Consider the following 22,144-nt stretch of genomic DNA (forward strand, 5'->3'; position numbering starts at 1 on the left):
ATACTCAGTAGGATTTGCCAAGATAGGCCCTGCAGCGCTGCCACTCAACTTCTTAAAGTTGAGTTCCATTGGTGTCGACACGGACTTACAGTCCACCATCCCAAATCTTTCCAGAAGCTTCACAATATACTTTCCTTGAGAAAGGAAAATCTCTCCAGGTCTCTGCCAGACCTCCAGGCCTAGGAAATAGTGCATCAGTCCTAGGTCTTTCATCTCGAACTCAGCAGCAAGCTCCCTCTTACATTGATGAATGAGAGGGTCATCACCTGTCAGGAAGAGGTCGTCCACATACAGCACTAGAATGAGAGGCTTTCCTTCCTCAACCTTAAAGTAAAGGTTTGGATCAGCATTGCTTCGAGTGAAGCCCAGCTTCATCAAGTAACTATCCATCCTCTCATACCAAGCTCTGGGTGCTTGCTTTAACCCATAGAGGGCTTTCTTCAACCTGCAGACATAAGTGTCTCGATCTTGAACTTCAAATCCCAGAGGTTGTTCTACATACACCTCTTCCTTTATTGCACCATGCAGAAAAGCAGTCTTGACATCCATCTGATGAAGACTCCATCCTTGCGTAGCAGCAAGGGCTATGATGGATCGGATGGTGGTATATCGAGCCACAGGTGCAAATATATCGTCATAGTCAATTCCTTCCTTTTGAGAGAAGCCACGGGCAACAAATCTTGCCTTAAACTTTTCAGCACTCCCATCAGATCCATGTTTAATCTTGTAGAGCCATTTAGCGGTGACAACAGATTTGTCCTTCGGTCTCGGGACCACATCCCAGACATCATTCTTCATAATAGCCTCATATTCTTCATGCATAGCATCCTTCCAGACTTGATGCTTGATGGCTTCTTCAAAAGATCCAGGTTCAGATTGTATAATAGTACTCATGGCAGCTAGATACCCTTGGTATCTACACGGCTTCTTGCTTTCTCGGAATGTTCCCCTTGGGGCAGCATGACCCTCAGCATCTTCGAGGGTGTCCCTAAGCCATGATGGCCTCTTTCCTAGAGAAGGGGAAGGATCAATAGGGTCCATTGGCTCTTCAACATCAGGCATAGTCTCATCCTGGGGTTCTTCCAGATTTCCAGGTCTTTCTTCATGGTTTTCTTTAGATCTAGGAAGATCTACTACTTTCTTCAGGGAAGCATCTTCGTCAAAAGTGACATCATGGCTTATCTCTACTTCCCTTTGACCAGGTACATAGACTCTATATGCCTTAGAAGTCTCACTGTAGCCCACAAACATTCGTTTCTTCCCAGTAGTGTCCAGCTTACTTCTCTTTTCTTTCGGCACATGAAAATAGACAGGACATCCAAAAATTCTAAAATGTGAGACATCAGGTTTCTTACCAGAGAAAACCTCTTCGGGAGTTTTGGAGTCCAAAGCGGAATGAGGGCATCGGTTTTGAATGTACACAGCAGTATTTGCAGCTTCTCCCCACAGAAACTTTGGAAGACCCTGGTCACATAGCATGGCACGGGCAGCTTCCACAATAGTCCTATTCTTGCGTTCAGCAACACCATTCTGCTCAGGAGTATATGCAGTGGTAGTCTCCCTCTTAATGCCAGCTTCTCTGCAAAAGTCTTTGAACTCATTTGACTCATATTCAGTGCCATTGTCAGTCCTCAAAATCTTGATCTTCTTTCCGGTCATATTTTCCACCAAGGCTTTGAAGGTACGGAACCACATGAAAGCCTCATCCTTCTACTTCAAGAAGTATATCCAGGTTTTGCGAGAGAAGTCATCAGTAAATGTCATATAGTAAGAACATCCCCCAGGGATGTTACAGGCAACATACCGGAAAGATCAGAATGGACCAGTTGCAATATCTCAGATGTCTTTGTGACACTTGAGGGGAAAGGTCCCCTTGTATGTTTTCCTTCAGCACAGCCCTTACATACACCTTTATGATTATTTCCAAAATCAGGCATCCCTGTCACCACCTTCCTTGCTTCGGGAAGAGCCTTGTAATGAAGGTGTCCAAATCTTCGGTGCCATAGTTCGGTTTGACGGATAGTATCACAAGTCATAACTCCCAACGGACTCCCTCCAACCTGGTAGAGTGTACCAACTCTAAAACCAATTGAGATAGCTTCCTTGAAGCTCTTCTTCCACATGAGTACCTTTCCATCAGAGAAAGTTACATTGAATCCTTTGTCTTCCATGGCAAATACAGACACAAGGTTCTTCTTCAATTTGGATACATAGAGTACATCTTGTAGATGGAGGACTTGTCCTTGAGACAAGTGGAGGGTCACAGTCCCGGTCCCTTTCACAGGATAAGTGGCATTATCCCCAAGGGTAATTTCTAGATTAGTATCCCTTTCAACCATGTCAGAAAGTGCTTCCTTGAATCCGGTGATGTGTCTTGAGGCACCACTATCGATTAGCCAGACATCCATGGTGTCGGGCGGAGATGCAGCTGAGAGAGCAGATATTAGAATATACTCATTTCTTTTATCAACAACATTAGACTCCTCATACCTGGTATTTCTGGTCCTTTTAGAAGGTGGATGGTTTCCTTCAAAGTGAGCCTTCCTCTTTCCTTTGGATTTGTCATTTCTTTGATTCCCATTCCTTCGGTTGTTGTTGTTGTCGTCACTATCGGGAGAATTCTTCTGGAAGGGGCATTCTCTAGCATAGTGTCCAGTCCTATGGCCGGTGAAACACTTACCCTTCTTCTTTTGAGTCTTAGTCCTTCCTTTATCCTTGGAACCACCAGAGTTCTTCTTTCGGGAATGAGCAACATAGGCAGCATTTCTTTCATTATCAAATTCCTTCATCCTTGTTTCTTCTTGCATACATCTAGACAGAAGCTCATCAAAGTTAGGGATGGTATTATTGTTGAGAATGGTAGTTGTGAATACTTGCCATTCATATGGAAGTCCTCCAAGTGCGGTGAGAACCATCTCACGATCAGCTATTGTCTCCCCAATAGCTAGCAGATTGTTCCTGGTTTCGGTCAACTTCATAAAGAAAGTTTGAATAGACTCGTCTCGGCCCTTCTTCATATTCTTCAACTTGTTCTTGAGGAATAGCACTTGGTTCACATTGTTTACTCGGAACATAAGTATCAGTTTGTCATACATCTCCTTGGATGTGCCTAGTTCAGATATGTAGGCAACCAGACTCTTATTTATGGATTCCCTGATCAGCAGTTTTGCTCTGATTTCTCCCTTCTTATACTTGTGTTTAACAGCAGCAGAGGCATTTGATGGAGGTTCTTGAATCTTCCCTGTCACATGATCTAGGAGATCATGATCTTCTAATTTGAGATCTAATAACATCTTCCAGGCATGGAAGTCATCACTTCCAGTCAGCTTGTCATTCTCCCTGAATTCAAGCTTAGAGGAATCCATTTCCTTCGATGATGATTGCTATAGATAGAGTTTGTCTTCACCTCAGCTCTGATACCATGTAAAGTTTTGTAGATGTTCTATGCTAAGAGCAATTTCACTTTTCTCACAGCAATCATACAAGTAGATAAGCAAAATGCAGATAGAACATATAAGCAGATCTAACAGAAGACAAATCAGAAACAATAAAAATGTATGTGTTTGTTTCGGCGGTCAACAAGATGCTTCAACCAGCAAAGTCTCCTTTGGTCAGCCAGCCCAGCATGTGTCACAACAACCCTCCAACCAGTAGATGAGTCAACCCAAGTCAGTTCTACAAAAGTCAACGCTGTCCTGAAAAGTCAACTCAGGGGCAGCAAGCTAAAAGTCAACGCAGCAGCAAAACGGTCAACCCTTTGACCTCGATTTTTGTGCCAGGTAGTATGGCCTTCAAAAATCGAACCTCCCACAAGTTTTCAGCTTGTTTGGACCAAGCGTTGACCAAAGTCAACGCTGGTCAAACTTCTGCGAAACCCTAGCAGCAGAAAAATCCTCTTCGTCCTTCCCACGTGTGGCTGAAATTCATCCTCCAGGTAGCTCGTACTTTTGGGATGAGAGAGGAAGATGTGAGTTATTTTTGTGATCAAATTCTCTCCAACTTTTCCTGTATATATATATCCATCAATGAGGGTGTGTGACACATCTGTTGGGCATGTGAGCCTACATTACAAAACTGGCTGACCTTTGCACATATAATTTATTAAGAATAATAAATTCAAAATATAAGTTCTGCTCATCGGATTAAGACTATTTTTATATGGATTTTACACCTCTCAGAAAGAGGAATCCAACAAAAATATTAGCCTCTTAATCTGAGCATCAGAACATGGAGTTTGGACCTAGTTGTCCAAATTTAACAGAAAGAAACTGAAGAACCAGCACAGAGGAAGAGTTTATTCAGGACTAAGTGCAAATCCAAAGGTAAATGTTGTAAAGTGATAATTGACAGTGGAAGTATTGATAACCTTATTTCTACAGAGATGGTGGACAAGCTGGGATTAGTGAAAACAATACACCCTACTCCTTACAGAGTGTCGTGGTTGCAGAAAGGACATCAGATTATTGTGACAAAACAATGCAAGGTAGAGATACAGATTGGTACGTATAAGGATGTAATATTGTGTGATGTAATGCCAATGGATGTATGCCATGTATTGTTGGGAAGACCGTGGAAGTTTAACCAGAAAGCTATTCATGATGGGAGGAAAAATACTTATACTCTGGAGAAGAATGGAAATAAACATACAATGCTGCCACTAAAGGATGACGCTAACAAAGGAGCGCCTGGAAACAGTGTTACGCTGATGAGTGGAAAGAAGTTGTTGCAAGAGGTTGGAAAAGGTGAAGAAATGTATTTTGTTGTCGTAGGGAGACCTAAAGTAATTTTAACCTCTACAAACTTAGATGATTTGCCTGAAGAAATCAAAACTCTGTTAAATGATTTCGCTGATATTATTGTGGATGAGTTGCCAAATGCATTGCCACCAGGCAAGAGTATTAGTCATCATATTGATCTAATACCAACAGCAAGTTTTCCAAACAAAGCAGCGTATAGATTAACTCCTCAAGGGAATGCAGAAGTTGGAAGACAAGTGCAAAAATGATGGATAAGGGACTAATCAGAGAGAGTCTTAGTCCGTGTCCTGTGCCAACAGTACTCAGTCCAAAGAAAGGAGGTGAATGGCGTATGTGCACAGATTCCAGAGCCATAAACAAGATCACTATCAGGTATAGATTTCCTTTGCCACGCATGGATGATTTGATGGATTGTTTGAGTGGGTCAAAGTATTTCACTAAAATAGATCTGAAGAGTGGATATCATCAAATAAGAATTAAAGAAGGAGATGAATGGAAGACTACATTTAAAACAAACAGTGAGTTGTATGAGTGGTCAGTGATGCCTTTTGGACTCACTAATGCACCTAGCACGTTTATGAGATTGATGAATGAAGTTCTGAAGGAATATGCAGGCAAATTTGTTATTGTTTATCTTGATGATATTCTAGTTTTTAGCAGAAGTAAAGAAGAACATTTGGAGCATCTTAAATTGGTTTTAAGAACTTTGCAGGAAGAGAAGCTACTGATAAATCTGAAGAAATGTAGTTTCATGAAAAAAGAATTAGTTTACTTGGGATTTGTAGTTTCTAAAGAAGGGTTTAAAATGGATCCAGAGAAAGTCCAAGCAATTTGGAACTGGCCTATTCCAAGGAATATATTTGAGGTAATAAGTTTTCATGGTCTTGCAAGGTTTTACAGGAAATTTATCAGAGGTTTTAGTCAGATTTGTGCACCAATTCTTGAAACAATCAAGGAGACTAATCAATTGTTCAAGTGGATAGAAGCAGCAGATAGGAATTTTAAGTCGCTGAAGAGGAAAATCACAAAGAAACTAGTTTTAGCTTTACTCGATTTTGGAAAAGTATTTCAAGTTGAAATTGATGCTAGTGGAGTTGTGATTGGAGCAGTTTTGGGTCAGAAACAAAGACCAATAGCGTACTTCAATGAGAAATTAAATGAAGCGAAGAAGAAGTATTCTTCTTATGATAAAGAATTTTATGCTATTGTACAAGCCTTAAAAAATGGAGACATTATTTGCTACCAAAGGAGTTTATATTGTACTCTGACAATCATGCATTACAGTTCATAAACAACCAGCTAAAATTGAACCAGAAGCATGCCAGGTGGGTAGAGTTTTTGCAGAGCTTTACTTTTGTGATAAAGCACACAAGTGGTAAGTTGAATAAATTCGTTGATGTTTTAAGCAAAGTAAATTTCATTATGCAAGAATTAAAAGTTGGTGTTGTAGGATTTGAAGAAATGGTTGAAATGTATAAAGATGATGCAGATTTCAAAGATATTTACATAGCAGTGCAAAATCCAATAGCTCATAACCGAAGTCAGTGGTTAGATTATCTTATCCAAGGAGGTTTATTGTTTAAAGGCAACAAGTTGTGTATTCCCAAACGTTCTATGAAGGAAAACATAATCAAGGAGAAACATAGTGGAGGATTATCTCGTCACTTTGGACAAGACAAAACCTTTGCTCAGGTAAATGCTTTTTATTATTGGCCAAGGATGCAGACTAATATTAAGAGACTTGTTGAGAATTGCAGGATATGTGAGCATGCTAAAGGGAGAAGCCAGAATATAGGATTGTACCAACCGTTGCCAATACCAGACCGACCATGGGATGCAATTAGCATGGATTTTGTTTTGGGGTTACCTAAAACTCAAAGTGGGAATGATTCCATCTATGTTGTGGTAGATAGATTTTCCAAAATGGCACATTTCATTGCATGTAAAAAGACTAGTGATGCAACACATATTGCTAATCTAATTTTTTCAGAAATTGTAAGATTATATGGATTTCCTGTAAGTATTGTGTCTAATAGAGATACAAAGTTTGTAGGGCATTTTTGGAGGACTCTTTGGAAGAAACTAGGAGCTAACCTCAGTTTCAGTTCAGCATACCATCCTCAAACAGATGGACAGACCGAAGTAGTAAACCGAAGCTTGGGAAACATATTGAGAAGTTTAGTGTATCAAAATCCTAAGCAGTGGGATTTAGCACTAGCTCAGGCTGAGTTTGCTTATAATGACACTCCAAACCAAAGTACTGGAATGAGTCCATTTCAGATTGTTTTTGGGATGAATCCAAGAGGTGTGTATGAGCTCAGAAATTTGGGTAAACATGAGACAAGAAGTGCAAAAGCTAAAGAGTTTGTAGAGCAGATGCAAAGACTACAAGAAGATGTCAAAGGCAGATTGCAGGAAAGCAGTGGCAAATACAAACAGAGAGTAGATATGAAAAGAAGAGAGAAAGAATTCCAAGTGGGAGATTTAGTGATGGTGTATTTGAGGAAAGAAAGATTTCCTGCTAAGACTTACAATAAACTAAAAATGAAAAAGATAGGACCATGTAGAATTGTAAGAAAGTTTTCAACTAATGCTTATGAAATTGAATTGCCAGAAGGGATTGGAATATCACCTATCTTCAATATTGCAGATTTGTATCCATACAAAGAGATAGAGATAGAGCTACAGGAGGAAACTATAGAAGATGAAGTTCAAACTTTGAACTGGGAAGAACAAATGCCAAAGACAGCTAAGAGAGAAGTGGAAGCTGTTTTGGAGAAAAGAGTATCCAAAAGAACCAGAGAACAAGTTTGTTTTCAATATCTAGTCAAATGGAAAGGACAGCTAGTGGAGGATGCTAGTTAGTTGACAACAGCAGAGTTGCAAAAGTATGGAGTAAACCCTGAAAGTCTGAGGGACGATTCTTTTCCTCCCCGGGAGTCTGATGCAGGAGCATAGGGACTTAGCCAGCAATGTGAAGCTTTGTTCACATGTTGTGGCTAAAAGAGTTGAATTTCACTGATCGGATTGGTCAAAAGTCAGTTTTAGTCGAGAGGGTTGGATCTCTCGAAAATTATCTGTAATACATTATTGTAATAGTTAGGAAATTGTCTTATTTTACATTGAAGGATAAGTTGTTAGCATAGGTGTGTAATGGAGCTTGAAAATAGAGATTTGATTGTTAGATTGTTTAAAATAGAGATTGAGTTGTTCATACAGTTAGAATAGGATTTGATTCATAAAACAAAGAAAATGTAATGAAGAAGGATTAGCTGAGATGATTGAGGATTGAGCGAGAGGTGAGAGTCGAATGATAGAGGGGGTTTTTAGATTGAAACAGAGGTCTGTTAATTCGTTTTGATTGAGCCAAGAGGGCCAAGACTATGTAACCATTATTATATTGAATGAATTTGTTTTAGTGTACATCTGTGTGTTGATCCTAGTGGAAACTCTCGTTTACTCTGTGAATTTGCGTTCTAAAGTGTAACCAGGTATTTTCTCTGTTTTTTGTATTTTAATTATAATTTGAGTGTTTATGGTTAATCGCAGTCATTAATGCTAATAACGAGGGTAGAAGAGCACAGAAAGGCTCAATCGTGATTGAAGACGCGTACTCCATCCTAACCATCGATTTAAGTTTCAACTGCTTATGTCATAGTCAACAGTGGGGTTAAGCCTGTGTTTAAACCGTGTGTTAGATGAAGAGCCACTAGCGGAAGGATTTGAGGAACTCTGTTATCTGAGGGATATCGGGAATTAAAGTAATCGGAGTTTAAGTCTAAACTCGAACCCGAATTTCTATAGATCAAGGTCTATAAACCATATCGGCTCCGTGTGGCGGGTAAGTGTCGCGCAAAGTCCCTGTGTGATATCGCGTCAACCGTTGGATGACTGTTGATTACTGACCGTTGGATCATATCGCATCGCATCGTTCATAAGTGAATGAACCTTGGCCTGGAGAAACTGTGATTTGCGATCTGCGATGTCACTGTAGACCGTTAGATCTGGAGAGAGGAAATCAACGACGTAGAGTGAAGCGTTGTTCAAAAGGGAAAGTCAACGTGGGACAATTGCTGTTCAATTGTTGTTCAGTTGTTGTTCAATTGTTGTTCAGTTGCTATTCAATCATTGTTCAGTTGTTGTTCAATTGTTGTTCAGTTGTTGTTCAGTTGTTGTTCAACTGTTGTTCAGTTGTTGTTCAATTGGCGATCTGCGTCACAAATTGACTTTCACCAAGACATAGAGTTTCTTAACAATCTATAAGCAATGGAAAAACACCAGAGATAAAAACACATGCACACAAATTAACACGCTTGTTTAACCAGGAAACCCAAAAGGGAAAACCTCCTTTCTATGTGGTGGTATTTTGTTGATTGTTGTTGAGAAATTAGATCTATTACAAATTCATGTTGCTCTCTGCAGCCAGCAATCTGTCTCTGAGAACACATATGTTCTCCTACTTAATAGCCTAGACTTTCCCTAAGAATCCTTAGATCCCTGCTCCTATTTCCTTGCACACTGGAGCCACTATTTTCTTGTGCACTTCTCCTATTTCATAGTGCACAAATGGGATCCTATTTTATAGCACAAATCTCTTATTTCCTTGCGCACTTGTGGCCTCCTATTTCCTAGCGCACAAGCTCCTCAATTCAACACACCCCACACACAAAGAACGATCTCACAAGAATGATCGATCTTTTGCCTTCATCCTCCTCTTTATGTATAGAATTCAAGCAAGAAGGCCTAACTCAATTTAGATGTTCGAGTTGTGATTGCAAGTTAACTGAGAGTTCTACTCGTTCTCTCTCCAATCAACACTGGAGTCTTAACTCATTCCCTCTCCAATCAACACTGGAGTCTTAACTCGTTCCCTCTCCAATCAACACTGAAGACTTAACTCATTCTAACTGAACTTGTAACTACCACCTCATCCTGTAGTCAAACTAAAGAAGACTCCACGCAACTGAAGCTCCAACACTACGCATGCAACCTTGATGATCATTCCAGTAAACTAGAAATAAACTCATCGTAACTAAAGTCTATCTCATGAACTCGCACTCATGCTAGAGAAAGACAAATTCGTGGTCTTCACTAGCTAAGGCACAAGCCAGAAGACCTTCCATCGCTACATTTTCAACATAGACCATATAGAAATGTGTGCAGTTTTGACTCAAAGTCCATTCCTATCCATGGTTTGATTAAATATGTTAAAGTTGCTCTTGTTGTACTGATGGATATTGTCTTCTTGACACTAGCCAAGGGTGAGATGAAGGCTTTGGATAGATCTCCCCTTCCATGTGATTTTCCATTACTCAATGAATCGTTATAGTAACTTTGTGATAACCAAATAATTCCTCCAAGTTAGCTCTATAAAGCACAAATTCAATACTAAAGCTAAGAAGAAAGAGCATAGAAAAATAAATCGAATACACGAGTATATTTTCAAATGATTTCTTTATTGAATGGCATAAAATTATCTCACAATTAGCAACCACAAATGGGAGGAACAACTAGCAATTTCTAACTTTATTTTTTAACAGCCAGTTTCTTCCATCCATTAAAATAATATTTTTCTTCACTTGTCATCCACAAGTTGGAGACTAAGTCAACTTGCATGAAAAATAAATTTTTACATAGTATTTTCCCATTTAAGGTTTCAATTTTACTCACAACTCCAAAAGTAGTCCAATGTGCCACTTACTCATGGCCCAAAAGACTAAAACATGAAGAATAGTAGCCTTTACTACCCAAGCGTTCCACTTGAAGGCTCCAATGTTCCACTCAACAACTAGATAGTAATTTGCTTGGTCTCCTTGGAACTTGACTTGGTTGAAGATGATTCCCTTTGACTTGCAATGTTAGTTGTTTGTCCACAAATTACCCTCCTTCATCCAAGAAGCCTCAATGTTCCATTTGACTCTGCAATGGATACCTTATTTACTTTTAACAGCTAGTTGACTTGACTTTCTCATGGATAGTAACTTGACTTCCCACCTTTTCCTCTAGCTACAATGCCTTGATGACTAGGCCAAGTGTTCCACCTATTTTGGGTGCTATTTCCCTTGTTGTCACCTATGATAGGCCTTTTCAACTCCAAAAGTCCATTGTGTTACCACATCACCTAGTCAATGCCACCTCATCACGCCCAACTGGTAGATCTCTGGTAGATCTCTAATGCCCTCAAGGACTTGCAAAATCTGAAACATGGGTTTTGTTCCTCCTATTCTATAGACCATTTATGATGTAATGCATGTCAAAAATGGCCCAATGATGCCCCTATTTTTCCACCTGGAAACTTGTACTACTTATTGACCAACTTTAACCAACCATAACTTGACAATGCTTCACTAATTGGAAAAATCCGGCAAGGTGTATCATCCTTTGATCAAACTAAACAATATGGGAATAAGTTGACCTTTTTTTACTTTCGAGACTACTTGTATTGAGAAACATAGGCTGCCTTAGAAAATGTGAAAAGTTGATGTTGTGAAACTGCCATGTTGAGAAACATATGAGGGATATTGCACCAAGGCCAAGGCCACCTACAAACTCAAAAGACTCATAACCGTGTAGTAAGACTTAGGTGAACATAACATGGGCCAGACTGACCCCTATACTGGCGATCACCCCTACATAAGCAGGTTCCTCTAACACTATGAGGCCTCAAGTAAGCCCATCCAAGGTCCTCCAATTCTATCCAGGAAAAAAGAAACTAAAGAAGAACTAAAGGGACTGGCCATGGTCCAATCAAACATAAGGTCTAGGACATATCATACAGCTTCTCACATGGTTGTTACAAGGATTTAAGTTGTGACCTTGGGCTTACAATGGTGTGAATAATGTTGCATAGATATATGTATACCCCTACTAGTATAAGGGGTAATAAGACCATTTAAATTATGTCGATCAATTCATTCTATTGTGGGTGGTGCAATGGTAATGTATTATGTATCATCAACAAATTCTAATGCTAAAATATCTCTTAAGCAATAATCTTGTACATATATATTTGGAAATGATATAGGATTGAACCCTCAAAAGTCCGGTGGGTTTAGCTCGAGTAGCTAGGAAAACAGTTTGTTATCCTCTCCATCCAATTTCGATTCCCATAGAGGGACATGTCGGTTTGTAGTGATAAGGCTCAAAGAGTATGTACCCCTTGGGATAGAGTTCACTCCAATGGGGTCAGGAGGTCTTAGCTCTTGCTAGGTCATAAATTATTGGTATATTTAGCCTGCCAGCTGTCAGTATACTCTTGGTGTTATAGTGGCAGCCAGAAGGTTTGATCTTGGATCCTGTCCATATTACACCAACAGGTTTGAACTCACCATGGTTTAAAAAAATAAAAGAATATATATTTCGAAATGATATAAAAGTAACTTGTAAAGTTAACAAGTGGGTGTTTCTTTGAATATTCAGCATATCACTTCCTTAATTTGTTATCTACGAAATGCTGATAAATAATGAGTGGAATTATTAGAATATTTCTATTTAGTATTTAATGCTCATTCTTTTAGCTGTTGCTATTTTTATTCTTTTAGTAGTTTCTTAGATGAAACTGTTTGTTCCCATATTCTACATAGAAACCTGATGTTTCTATTATTGTAAATATCTCTGTATTATCATTGAGTTGTTGGCTCATTCCTAATTAATTGATTTGATATTCTTTTACATGCGTGTTTCGCACTGTTTTATGGTATCAGAGCACAGGGATTTTTTTTCGAAATAATTTTTCATAGTTTGAAAAATTCAGTAGTTCATTTTCGAAACTGCTCTCAGGGTCTGTAGATTTCTTGATCAGCTATCCTCTTCATTCCTTTCTAAGGTCGAGCCCTCTGTAAGCCAGGTAGCCTTCACTGAGTCTTAGCCTCAGCTTTGCTCACTGTGATAAAAGCTTACACTTGTCAATCTCGATACAGAAAGGGATTCTTCTCCTGCATTATCATTTTATGAGGAATTAACTTTGTGGCGGTGCTCGGAATCGTGAAATTGTCTTGAAATTAAAATCCGGCATTTCGAATCCGGGGGCAGCAGTCGATTTGTCGGTTGAACAGTTAATCTGTTTTGAAGTCTTGTTTATTTCGTGGCCCGTGAATCCTCAGCCACTGAGCATATCAGTGTTCAACCCTCGTTTTCACGTGAATCCTCAGCTGAGACGTTAACCACGGGAACGTGGCATCACAGTCTTCTTCTGTCACGATACTTGGAATCGCACGCATATCCGTCTCCTCTACCAGATCGAGAGCCTAAATCAAAACCGGAAGCGGTAGCGGAAATCAAAGTTAAATCTTTTTTTTTTGTTTACTCACGTATTTTCGCTCACGTATTCGACAGAACCACGTGAAGGCACTTTCCAGCGGCACCAATCTCCCCAAGGCGTCGGGTATTCTCGTCAACACTTTCTCCGATCTCGAAGCTTCGTTTCTCGACGCCCTCCGCAGCGGACAGGTGATGGAGGGATTACCTCCCGTGTATTACTTTCCACGGACGCCATTTTCCAGATTATAGTGACGGCATTTTCCATTGAAGCGGTGGGACCAGAACAGCGTGGACAGCTTCAGTCTACGTATTTTTTCTCTTCAAATCAGTTTTAGTGACGGCATTTTCCATTAAAGCGGTGGGACCAGAACAGCGTGGACAGCGTCAGTCTACGTATTTTTTTAAGTGACGGCATTTTTCATTAAAGCGGTGGGACCAGAACAGCGTGGACAGCTTCAGTCTACGTATTTTTTTCTCTTCACATCAGCTTTAATCTTATAAAGATACATGTGACCTCTTGTCTGGTGTTTTGATCTGGTGTTTTGGTCCGGTGTTTTGATCTGGTACAGATCTGAGTTATTTTTTTGTGCAAGCCTATTTCTTTCAAAGCAGAATTTGTTAAGGTTTGGTACAGTCATCCTGAAAGAGGAATTTTAAGCAGGCAGCTACATTTTTTTGTGTCAGACTTCTGTATTGTCTTTAGGAAAATGGCCACGCTCACCAATCTGATGTTAGAAGGAAATCAACGCTTTAATGGCAGCAACTATAACATTTGGAAACAAAGAATGCTGACCATTTTTTAATACAGGCATCTTGATCAGCTCATTTTGGGCAAAGAGCCTCGTCCCGGTACAGCTGGTATCGATCAAGATAAATTTGATGATCGAAATCGAGAGGTTGTTATGCTTCTCAAGCTCTCTGTCGCTGATGATCAGTTACCACAGATTCCTTATGGCAAGACCGCTGCCGAAATCTGGCAACAGTTGAAAGAACTGCACGAGACATCTGACAAAAGCAGAGCATTTTTTCTCAAAAATCAGTTGTTCTCCATCATGATGGATGAACATATGTCTTTACAGGAACATCTCAACAGAATTAAAGACATTCGAGATCAGCTCGAAGCCATTGGTCGGACCATGGAGGAAGAAGATATGGTAGTTATTACTCTGAAAAGTCTACCAAAATCTTATGAACACTTCATAGAAACTCTCAACATTACGACCACAAATGTTGATCTGAAGTTTCCAAATTTATGTACCAAACTTCTGCAGCAGGATCGGTGGAAACAGCAGTTTGGTAGTGGTGCTTCATCAGTGCCCTCGGAAAATGCATTTGCTGCAAAATACCAGTCCTCTCAGTCCTTTCAGCAGAAAGGCTATTCTCAGCTTTTTGATCCTGCTAGGAAGAAAAGTGTGCAGTGTAATTACTGTCACAGGTTCGGTCACATGAAGAAAGATTGCCGACAGAGGATTGCTTCTGAACAGAAGAAACAGGGAGGGCCACATCAGACAGCAAATGTTGCAGAACATTCCAAGCAGACAGATTCTGCCTTTTACGCCTTTATGGCTAAAAGGTCTTCAGAACATGTTCCTTCCTCTGCATGGTACATTGATTCTGGTGCATCACGTCACTTTTCTCACAGGCGTGACTGGTTTATTGACTTCTCACCTTTCAGTGATTCCGTGGTATTTGGTGGAGGTGAAAAGTACACTATAGCTGGCAGGGGTACAGTTCAAATTCAGTCTGGTGGACGCACACTCATATTTCTGAATGTATACTATGTTCCTGGTATGGAGATTAATCTACTATCTGTCAGCCAGATTATGAGGAATTCTCCTCAGCTTGATGTTGTGTTCAGTGCACACAAGTGCTCCATCATTGACAGGGAGACCAGTCTAACAGTTGCTGTTGGCCTAGAGGACCATGGTCTATACAGGCTACTTGACACCGGTGACTCTCCAGAAGTGGCTCTAGCAGCACGTGTCTCTCCCATCAGCATTCTATGGCATCAGCGATATGGGCATCTAAATATGCAGTATCTCTCTCAGCTCTCTCGGGAGGGACTTGTGACAGGATTACCTGATATTCAGACTCAGCAGTTGGGGATATGCAGCGCCTGTCAAGCGGGAAGGCAACATCGGTCTTCATTCAAAAATGGAGAATCTTGGCGAGCATCTAAGGTACTTCAGTTACTTCATGCTGATATTTGTGGTCCTATGAATACACCTTCTATCACTGCTTGCAAATATTTTTTACTTATTGTAGATGACTTCAGTAGAAAGATGTGGGTATATTTTTTAAAAAATAAATCTGATGCTCTTAGTACCTTTCAGAAGTTTAAAACCTTAGTTGAAAAAGAATCTGGTTATAATATCATGACCCTTAGGACCGACAATGGGGGGAATTTTGTTCCTCAGCTTTTGCCAACTTCTGTGATATTCATGGCATCAAACGTCAATTAACCACTCCTTACACTCCCCAGCAGAACAATGTTGTAGAGCGTCGCAACCGCACGGTTGTTGAAATGGCTCGTTCCATGTTACAACACAGGAGTGTTCCAAACAAATTCTGGGCTGAAGCAGTATTTACTGTTGTTTACCTTCTTAACCGATCACCTACTCAGGCTGTTAAAGGGAAGACTCCTGAAGAAGTTTGGTCTGGTCGTAAGCCTAAGATCAGTCACCTCAAAGTATTTGGCTCAGTTGCATATGTTTGGATTCCACCTGCTAAGCGCTCTAAGTTGGATTCCAAAAGCCAGAAACTCATGATGACAGGTTACAGTGATCATCACAAGGCCTATAGGCTGATAGATATAACCACTGGTCGTCTTAGCTTCAGTAGAGATGTAGTATTTGATGAAGACAGAGGATTCTTTCAGTCTTCTTATTCTGAGCAGCGTTCTGAGGATCAGCCTCACAGTGTTCTTCTTCCGGTCGGTCCACCTGATGGGAGGGATGATGTAGCATCAGTATTTGATAATACTCTATCTGAGCTTCCTCCAGCAACTAACCCTCCCCTTGCTGCCCCTATTGCTCTTGAGTCTTCTCCACCTTCTCCTGATATTGGTTCCTCTACTCCTGATATTGGTTCTTCTACTCTTCGGCCTAAATGGTGGGATAAAACCATTGGTGATCTCCGGGATGATGAGCTCCTTGAAGGTAGAACTTCTAGACATAAGAACAGACAACAGTCTACAGTCAATTTTGCTCTTATGGCTAACCTACACAGTATTTTTGAGCCTCAAACCTATTCAGAGGCTAAGGGTACATCTGAGTGGGAACAGGCTATGGAAGCCGAATTCCAGAGTCTTCAAAAGAATCACACCTGGACACTCTCTGATCTTCCTGCCGAAAAAAAGCCCATAGGCTGCAAATGGGTGTATAAAGTGAAATACAAAGCTGATGGAACCATAGACAAGTATAAAGCTCGTCTTGTGGCTCGAGGGTTCTCACAGAAGGAAGGCATCGACTATGAGGAGACTTTTGCTCCTACAGCCAAGATGAGTACCATAAGGCTTGTCCTTGCCCTAGCAGCTCAGTTCAATTGGAAAGTTCATCAGATGGATGTAAAGAGTGCTTTCCTAAATGGTGATCTTCAAGAAGAGGTCTACATGACGCAGCCTCCAGGATTCAAAGTTGCTAGTCAAGAACAGAAAGTGTGTCGGTTAGCTAAAGCAATCTATGGATTGAAACAAGCTCCTCGGGCTTGGTACATGAAAATTGATCAGTACCTGACAGATCAGGGTTTTCAGCGGAGCCCATCTGATGCAAACCTGTATATCAAGCATACTAGTAATGATATCTTGTTTGTGGTTGTCTATGTGGATGACCTTATCATTACTGGCAGCTCTGCACATTTGATCCATGGGATTAAACAAGATCTATGCAGCACTTTTGAGATGACAGACTTGGGACTTCTTCATTACTGTCTGGGGGTTGAAGTTTGGCAGACTGAAAATCAGATCTTTCTCTCTCAGTCCAAGTATGCCAAAAATCTTGTGGAAAGGTTCAGAATGCAGGATTGCAAACCGGCCACGACTCCTATGGAACCAGGGCTCAAACTTTCAGCACAGTCATCCTCTCCCCTTGTGGATGAAACTTTATTCAGGCAATTAGTGGGCAGTCTCATCTATCTTACTGCTACCAGACCTGACATCAGTTTTGCAGTAAGCTACATTTCCCGCTTCATGTCAGCTCCTAAAGCTGATCATTGGATAGCAGCAAAGCGGGTGCTACGATATGTGCGTGGTACTTCTGATTATGGCCTCTTATATACTCGCAGTTCCAATCCTATTCTCAGTGGCTACACTGACTCTGACTGGGCAGGTTCGGTTGATGACCGTAAATCTACAGCTGGGTATGTGTTTAGTCTAGGATCTGGTGCTGTTACTTGGACCAGTAAGAAGCAACAGGCAGTGGCTCTCTCCTCAACAGAAGCCGAGTATCGGGGAGCAGTTAAGGCATCCTGTGAGGCAGTTTGGCTTCGACGTATGCTTGCAGATATGCATGTTTTTCAGACAGGGCCTACTTCTTTGTTTTGTGATAATCAGGGAGTGCTCAAACTTGCCAAGAATCCAGTCTTTCATGAACGAACAAAGCATGTGGAAACTCATTGCCACTACATTCGCCAGCTGGTTGAAGACGGCTCAGTTCAGTTGCAATATGTTCCCACAACAGAGCAGCCCGCCGACATTTTCACCAAGGCTCTTGGCCCTGATAAATTTGTAAAATTCCGAGGGTCTATTGGTGTTGTAAATATATTGAGCATTAAGGGAGGGTATTAGAATATTTCTATTTAGTATTTAATGCTCATTCTTTTAGCTGTTGCTATTTTTATTCTTTTAGCAGTTTCTTAGATGAAACTGTTTGTTCCCATATTCTACATAGAAACCTGATGTTTCTATTATTGTAAATATCTCTGTATTATCATTGAGCTGTTGGCTCATTCCTAATTAATTGATTTGATATTCTTTTACATGCGTGTTTCGCACTGTTTTAGGAATATGACCTCAGTGAGTTGATCCTTGATTGTATTTTTCAGATCTTAATCTTTACAGTACACTTTTGCACTCACGTTCAGAATTTGACAATAATTTTCAATATTTCTTAAGTCTAGCTTGATGGTAATAAGTATCTGACGTAACAGTTTTTTAAATGTGCTATCAACGGGTGAATTCTATTGAGCAGACTTTCAAATTCTGCACTTGTTGTTCAGTTTTGGGACATCATTCGATCTTATAGTACCTAAACTTGAATATGCAAATGGATTGCCACCTTAGTAGATATGAACTTGGGCAGATTGTTATGAAGGTATTCAGTGTTCACTCACATATTTAAATTGGCATTATCATGCACTTTGGTATTATTGTGCATTTTACTGGTCGAGATATGTGGTTCTCTTGGGGCATATCTCATATCAGCATATAGCTCAACATGTGTCAAATGGAAATCTGATGAATCATAACCAGCAATTAAACTGATAGATGATTTTCATGTCATTGAGTGAGAAATGATACATCGTACTTGTACCAACAATAAATTGATCCTTTATCAAGCACACATCACACTCATAGGCCTTATCAATTTTGCTTTTATTGGAGTTTTTATCTCCATAACTAAATTTGCACTGAAAATCACCATTCAGGTTTAGGGCTCCTTTTGGGGCACCTTTTTGTCTTGAAACCTTGATTTCTTTGGTCGAGTGAGTTATTCAGTCCTATGCATTTTCTCTTCCCCTATACCTCCAATAGGCTTAAGACTAGTACAGGGATTCCTCCTTTTGTTTGGAATTCTCCAAGCCTAAAGAGTGGAGTGAGTCACTAAGTGACAGGCAGAGATCCATTTGTTAGTTTCAATAGGCTTCCCCTTGAGTGAGGTTAAAGCTTTTCTTCTAGGGAGTGTCTGAACAATAACAGAGTATATAAATTGACCATGATAAGTTGAAAGAATTCTCCGTATTGTATTGCATAATGGGAAAGCAAAAGCTTTCTTATATAGGATTACAAGAAAGTCAAATCAATCCACTTTATGAACGTGGGATTGACTGAGAAACACTATAAATTGAAATATGACATAAAGCATAAAATAACCTAATGTTAAACTGACTTTATTAATGCCTACCTCTAATATCTCATTGACCATTATAAGCTAATATTTACATAACAGCGGTGCATCTATACAAAAGTATCATCAACTAATTTTCCCTAGTTTTTGGAGGTCTGAAAGTTAATTTTACAACAGTACATTATGATAGCATTCATTTGCACAAAAAAACAATGATAAATTTCCAACATAAAACTTGCAATTTTCATCTTTGGGCATTTACTAAACTAGACAAAGGCAAAATCAAGAAAAGTCACTGGCAATTAGGTCAGAGAATTTGCTGAAGTAGACCAAGAGAGATTAATGCATTTTTATTTTGAAGATCAGTTTCTTGTGAAGAAATTTTCTGTGGATATCCGACTTCATTCAAAGAAATCTCTTTGCTAGTAAATGCCTCAACTTATTTATGGGCAGTGCTACTTTTCCTAGTAGCATTGATACTGTGGATGTTCGGGGAAATGGCCATGTTTCATTGCTCAATTGGATCCCACCGAAGGGAGAGTAGCTGCACCAGGGTTCTACAGTGTGCATAACAGTCATAGAGTTTCTCACTCTACAATTATTGTGTTATATGATAATGTGTTTCATTTATTTACCAGACTATCAGACGGTAGAGGCTTTAAAAAGAACCTTACCAAACAGAAATGAAAAATACTTACAATGAAAGGGAACATCGACTGTACCTCTATAAAGACGATCAATTAGTGGTTCATACCAGTTTGCAGCAGCCATCTGCACTATATTATCATCATTGTCACAAAGCTGCTGCAGGATTGCCCGTGCTTTTTCTGTTGATCCTTCGACAGTGCCATTTAGCAGAGTTACGAGGAGCAGTATGGCACTTTTCTCTTGACTAAGCTGCCTGTATATAGATACATTATGTTCCGGCCCATTGTGCAATAGCTCAAAGAGCAATTCAACAGCTGCGTTTGAAATTTTTGCATCACGTGCAAGGCAGCGTACCACTTGCTCTAATCCTCCAGCTTCCACAAGTTTATCCTGGAAAATTATAATCAAAATGCTAAACTTTAGCTAGGGCATATCATCTTCCATCCAGATTGATCCAAGCAGTTCCAAGAAGGCATTGCCATGAACTGGACCAGTGTACTAATTAGCATACACCAAAATAACATGACTAAAAGTTAGAATCTGAAGCATATCCTGATAGCGCAAAAGGTTTCACATTTGTTTTTGCATAAATTGTCAGTTCCAAAGAGAGGAGATTCAGAAGCAGATGATCTATAGCCAGATAGTACAGCTTTTCTGCACTGTGATAGACAATCTGAGGGTTCTTGGCAATATACATCATGACCCAGGACTCTATATTATTTACATCAATTGTTCTTTAATAAGGTAGCCAGTGACTATGACCCAGGGATTAACACATATTATGCTAACTAATGAACATAACATGCACTATAAAAGTGCATTCACCAAATCCAAAGAATATCTAGCAGAATATAACAATGACATATAAGATTACTCAGATTAAACACCTTTAACCCCAGTTTCCACTACCACTGAGCCAGTTCATCACTCATTGCTCAATACTAATATGCAAACTTGTCACTTACATAAGCATGTGACATTCGTAACATTAACAATGACATAAGATCACTCAGCTTAACATGACAGAGGTAAAGAAATAAATATTTATATGAGAATAACGAGAGAATGATAGAGGGATCATTTATGCATGGCCACCTGCTTTATAAAACCTACCAAAGCCAAAACCATGATTAGAAATGCAGTCTTAAGCACATACCTAAGCCTTCAACACCTTTAACCCATTTTCCACTACCAATTCACCACTCAATAATGATATGCAAACTTGTCACTAATGTAAGCATGTCACATTCGTTATATTACCTGAACCCACATTCTAGGTCTAACCGCATAAAAACCATCAAACAAGCTCAAAATATAGCATCCAATTGAATAAGCTCATTTATGTGTGTCATGAAGCTCAGCAGGAAACATCCAATTGAATAAGCTCATTTATGTGTGTCATGAAGCTCAGCAGGAAACACCCCCTTCCCCTCTGTTTCCGACCAGAAAATATTTTCAAAATACCTAAAAATATGACGAGCACATTGGTCTAAAACTTAAGAAATTATCTATGCTCATCATCTATTTTAAATATTATCCTAAAGTTTTGTCTTGCAATAATAGATTTTCTCCATTTGGTGATGAATTTTGTCCTCTAGTATTATGCGCATATCTAAGCTTACACACCTCTAAGAGTCTAACCCCAGTTTATACCATGGTTTTAAGATCCGGCTGGCTCGGAACTGACTCGGCCAAGTTGGTCCAAGCCGGTAAAAAAATTTGCAACCTGGCAGAAAAAACAGCTCGGTTGGCCGAGTTATGACTAACCTGGCCGAGTTATAGCATGACTCGGCCGAGTTAGTCATAACTCGGCCGAGTTAGTCATAACTCGGCCGACTCGGCCGGATCCGCAACTACTCGGCTGGGTCATTCACTGCAGCCAGTAAACCCAAAAATCAGCGTTTTTTTATATTTTTTTTTAATTTTTAACATTTTGCTGAGTGTTGGGGACTCCAAGTTGTTTTAAAAATTGGTTAAGTGCTATTTGGGGTCCATTCCCCTCTCCCAAACCCTATTTAACCCACTCAAATGCTCTCATTCTCTCACAGTCATCTCATGCATTTGAGTGAGAACTTCAATGAGAGTTTGTGAGCAGTTGTTGAGTTTGTTTTTGGAGCAGCGATGAGGAGTCTTGGGCAAGCATTGTAGCTGGAGTGAGGAGCTTCTTGGGCAGCCATTTGGAGCAGCATTGAGGAGTTGATTTCTTGGAGCAAGCTTGAGGAGGCAGTTTGTGCCTGGAGGTATTTTTTTTCACTTGTACAAATCTGTTTTTGCTTATTAAATTTTAGGTGCATATTTAGAAATCCTAAAGAGTGTTTTTTGTAAAAGAAATGAACATTGAATCAATGTTTTTTTTTTCATTTTCAAATTGTTTGCTTTCATTTCCTAGTCAAAAAATGGCACCTAGAGTGAGAGATC

General features: G+C 39.8%; 1 protein-coding gene across 1 annotated transcript in view; it reads right to left on the bottom strand.

Annotated features, from left to right (window-relative positions):
* Nucleotides 1-22,144, bottom strand: part of LOC149211218 (U-box domain-containing protein 43-like) — a 159,274-nt gene that overhangs the window by 94,852 nt on the left and 42,278 nt on the right. The window contains exon 2 of the mRNA XM_089396968.1: nucleotides 19,801-20,116. Within this exon, the coding sequence (XP_089253094.1) occupies nucleotides 19,801-20,116 (316 nt within the window). The remainder of the gene's footprint in view (nucleotides 1-19,800; nucleotides 20,117-22,144) is intronic.

This window comes from Pinus tabuliformis, chromosome 1_2 (assembly GCF_031772625.1).
Source record: "Pinus tabuliformis cultivar Carrire ecotype Pingquan chromosome 1_2, CPIR1, whole genome shotgun sequence".
Taxonomy (NCBI): domain Eukaryota; kingdom Viridiplantae; phylum Streptophyta; class Pinopsida; order Pinales; family Pinaceae; genus Pinus; species Pinus tabuliformis.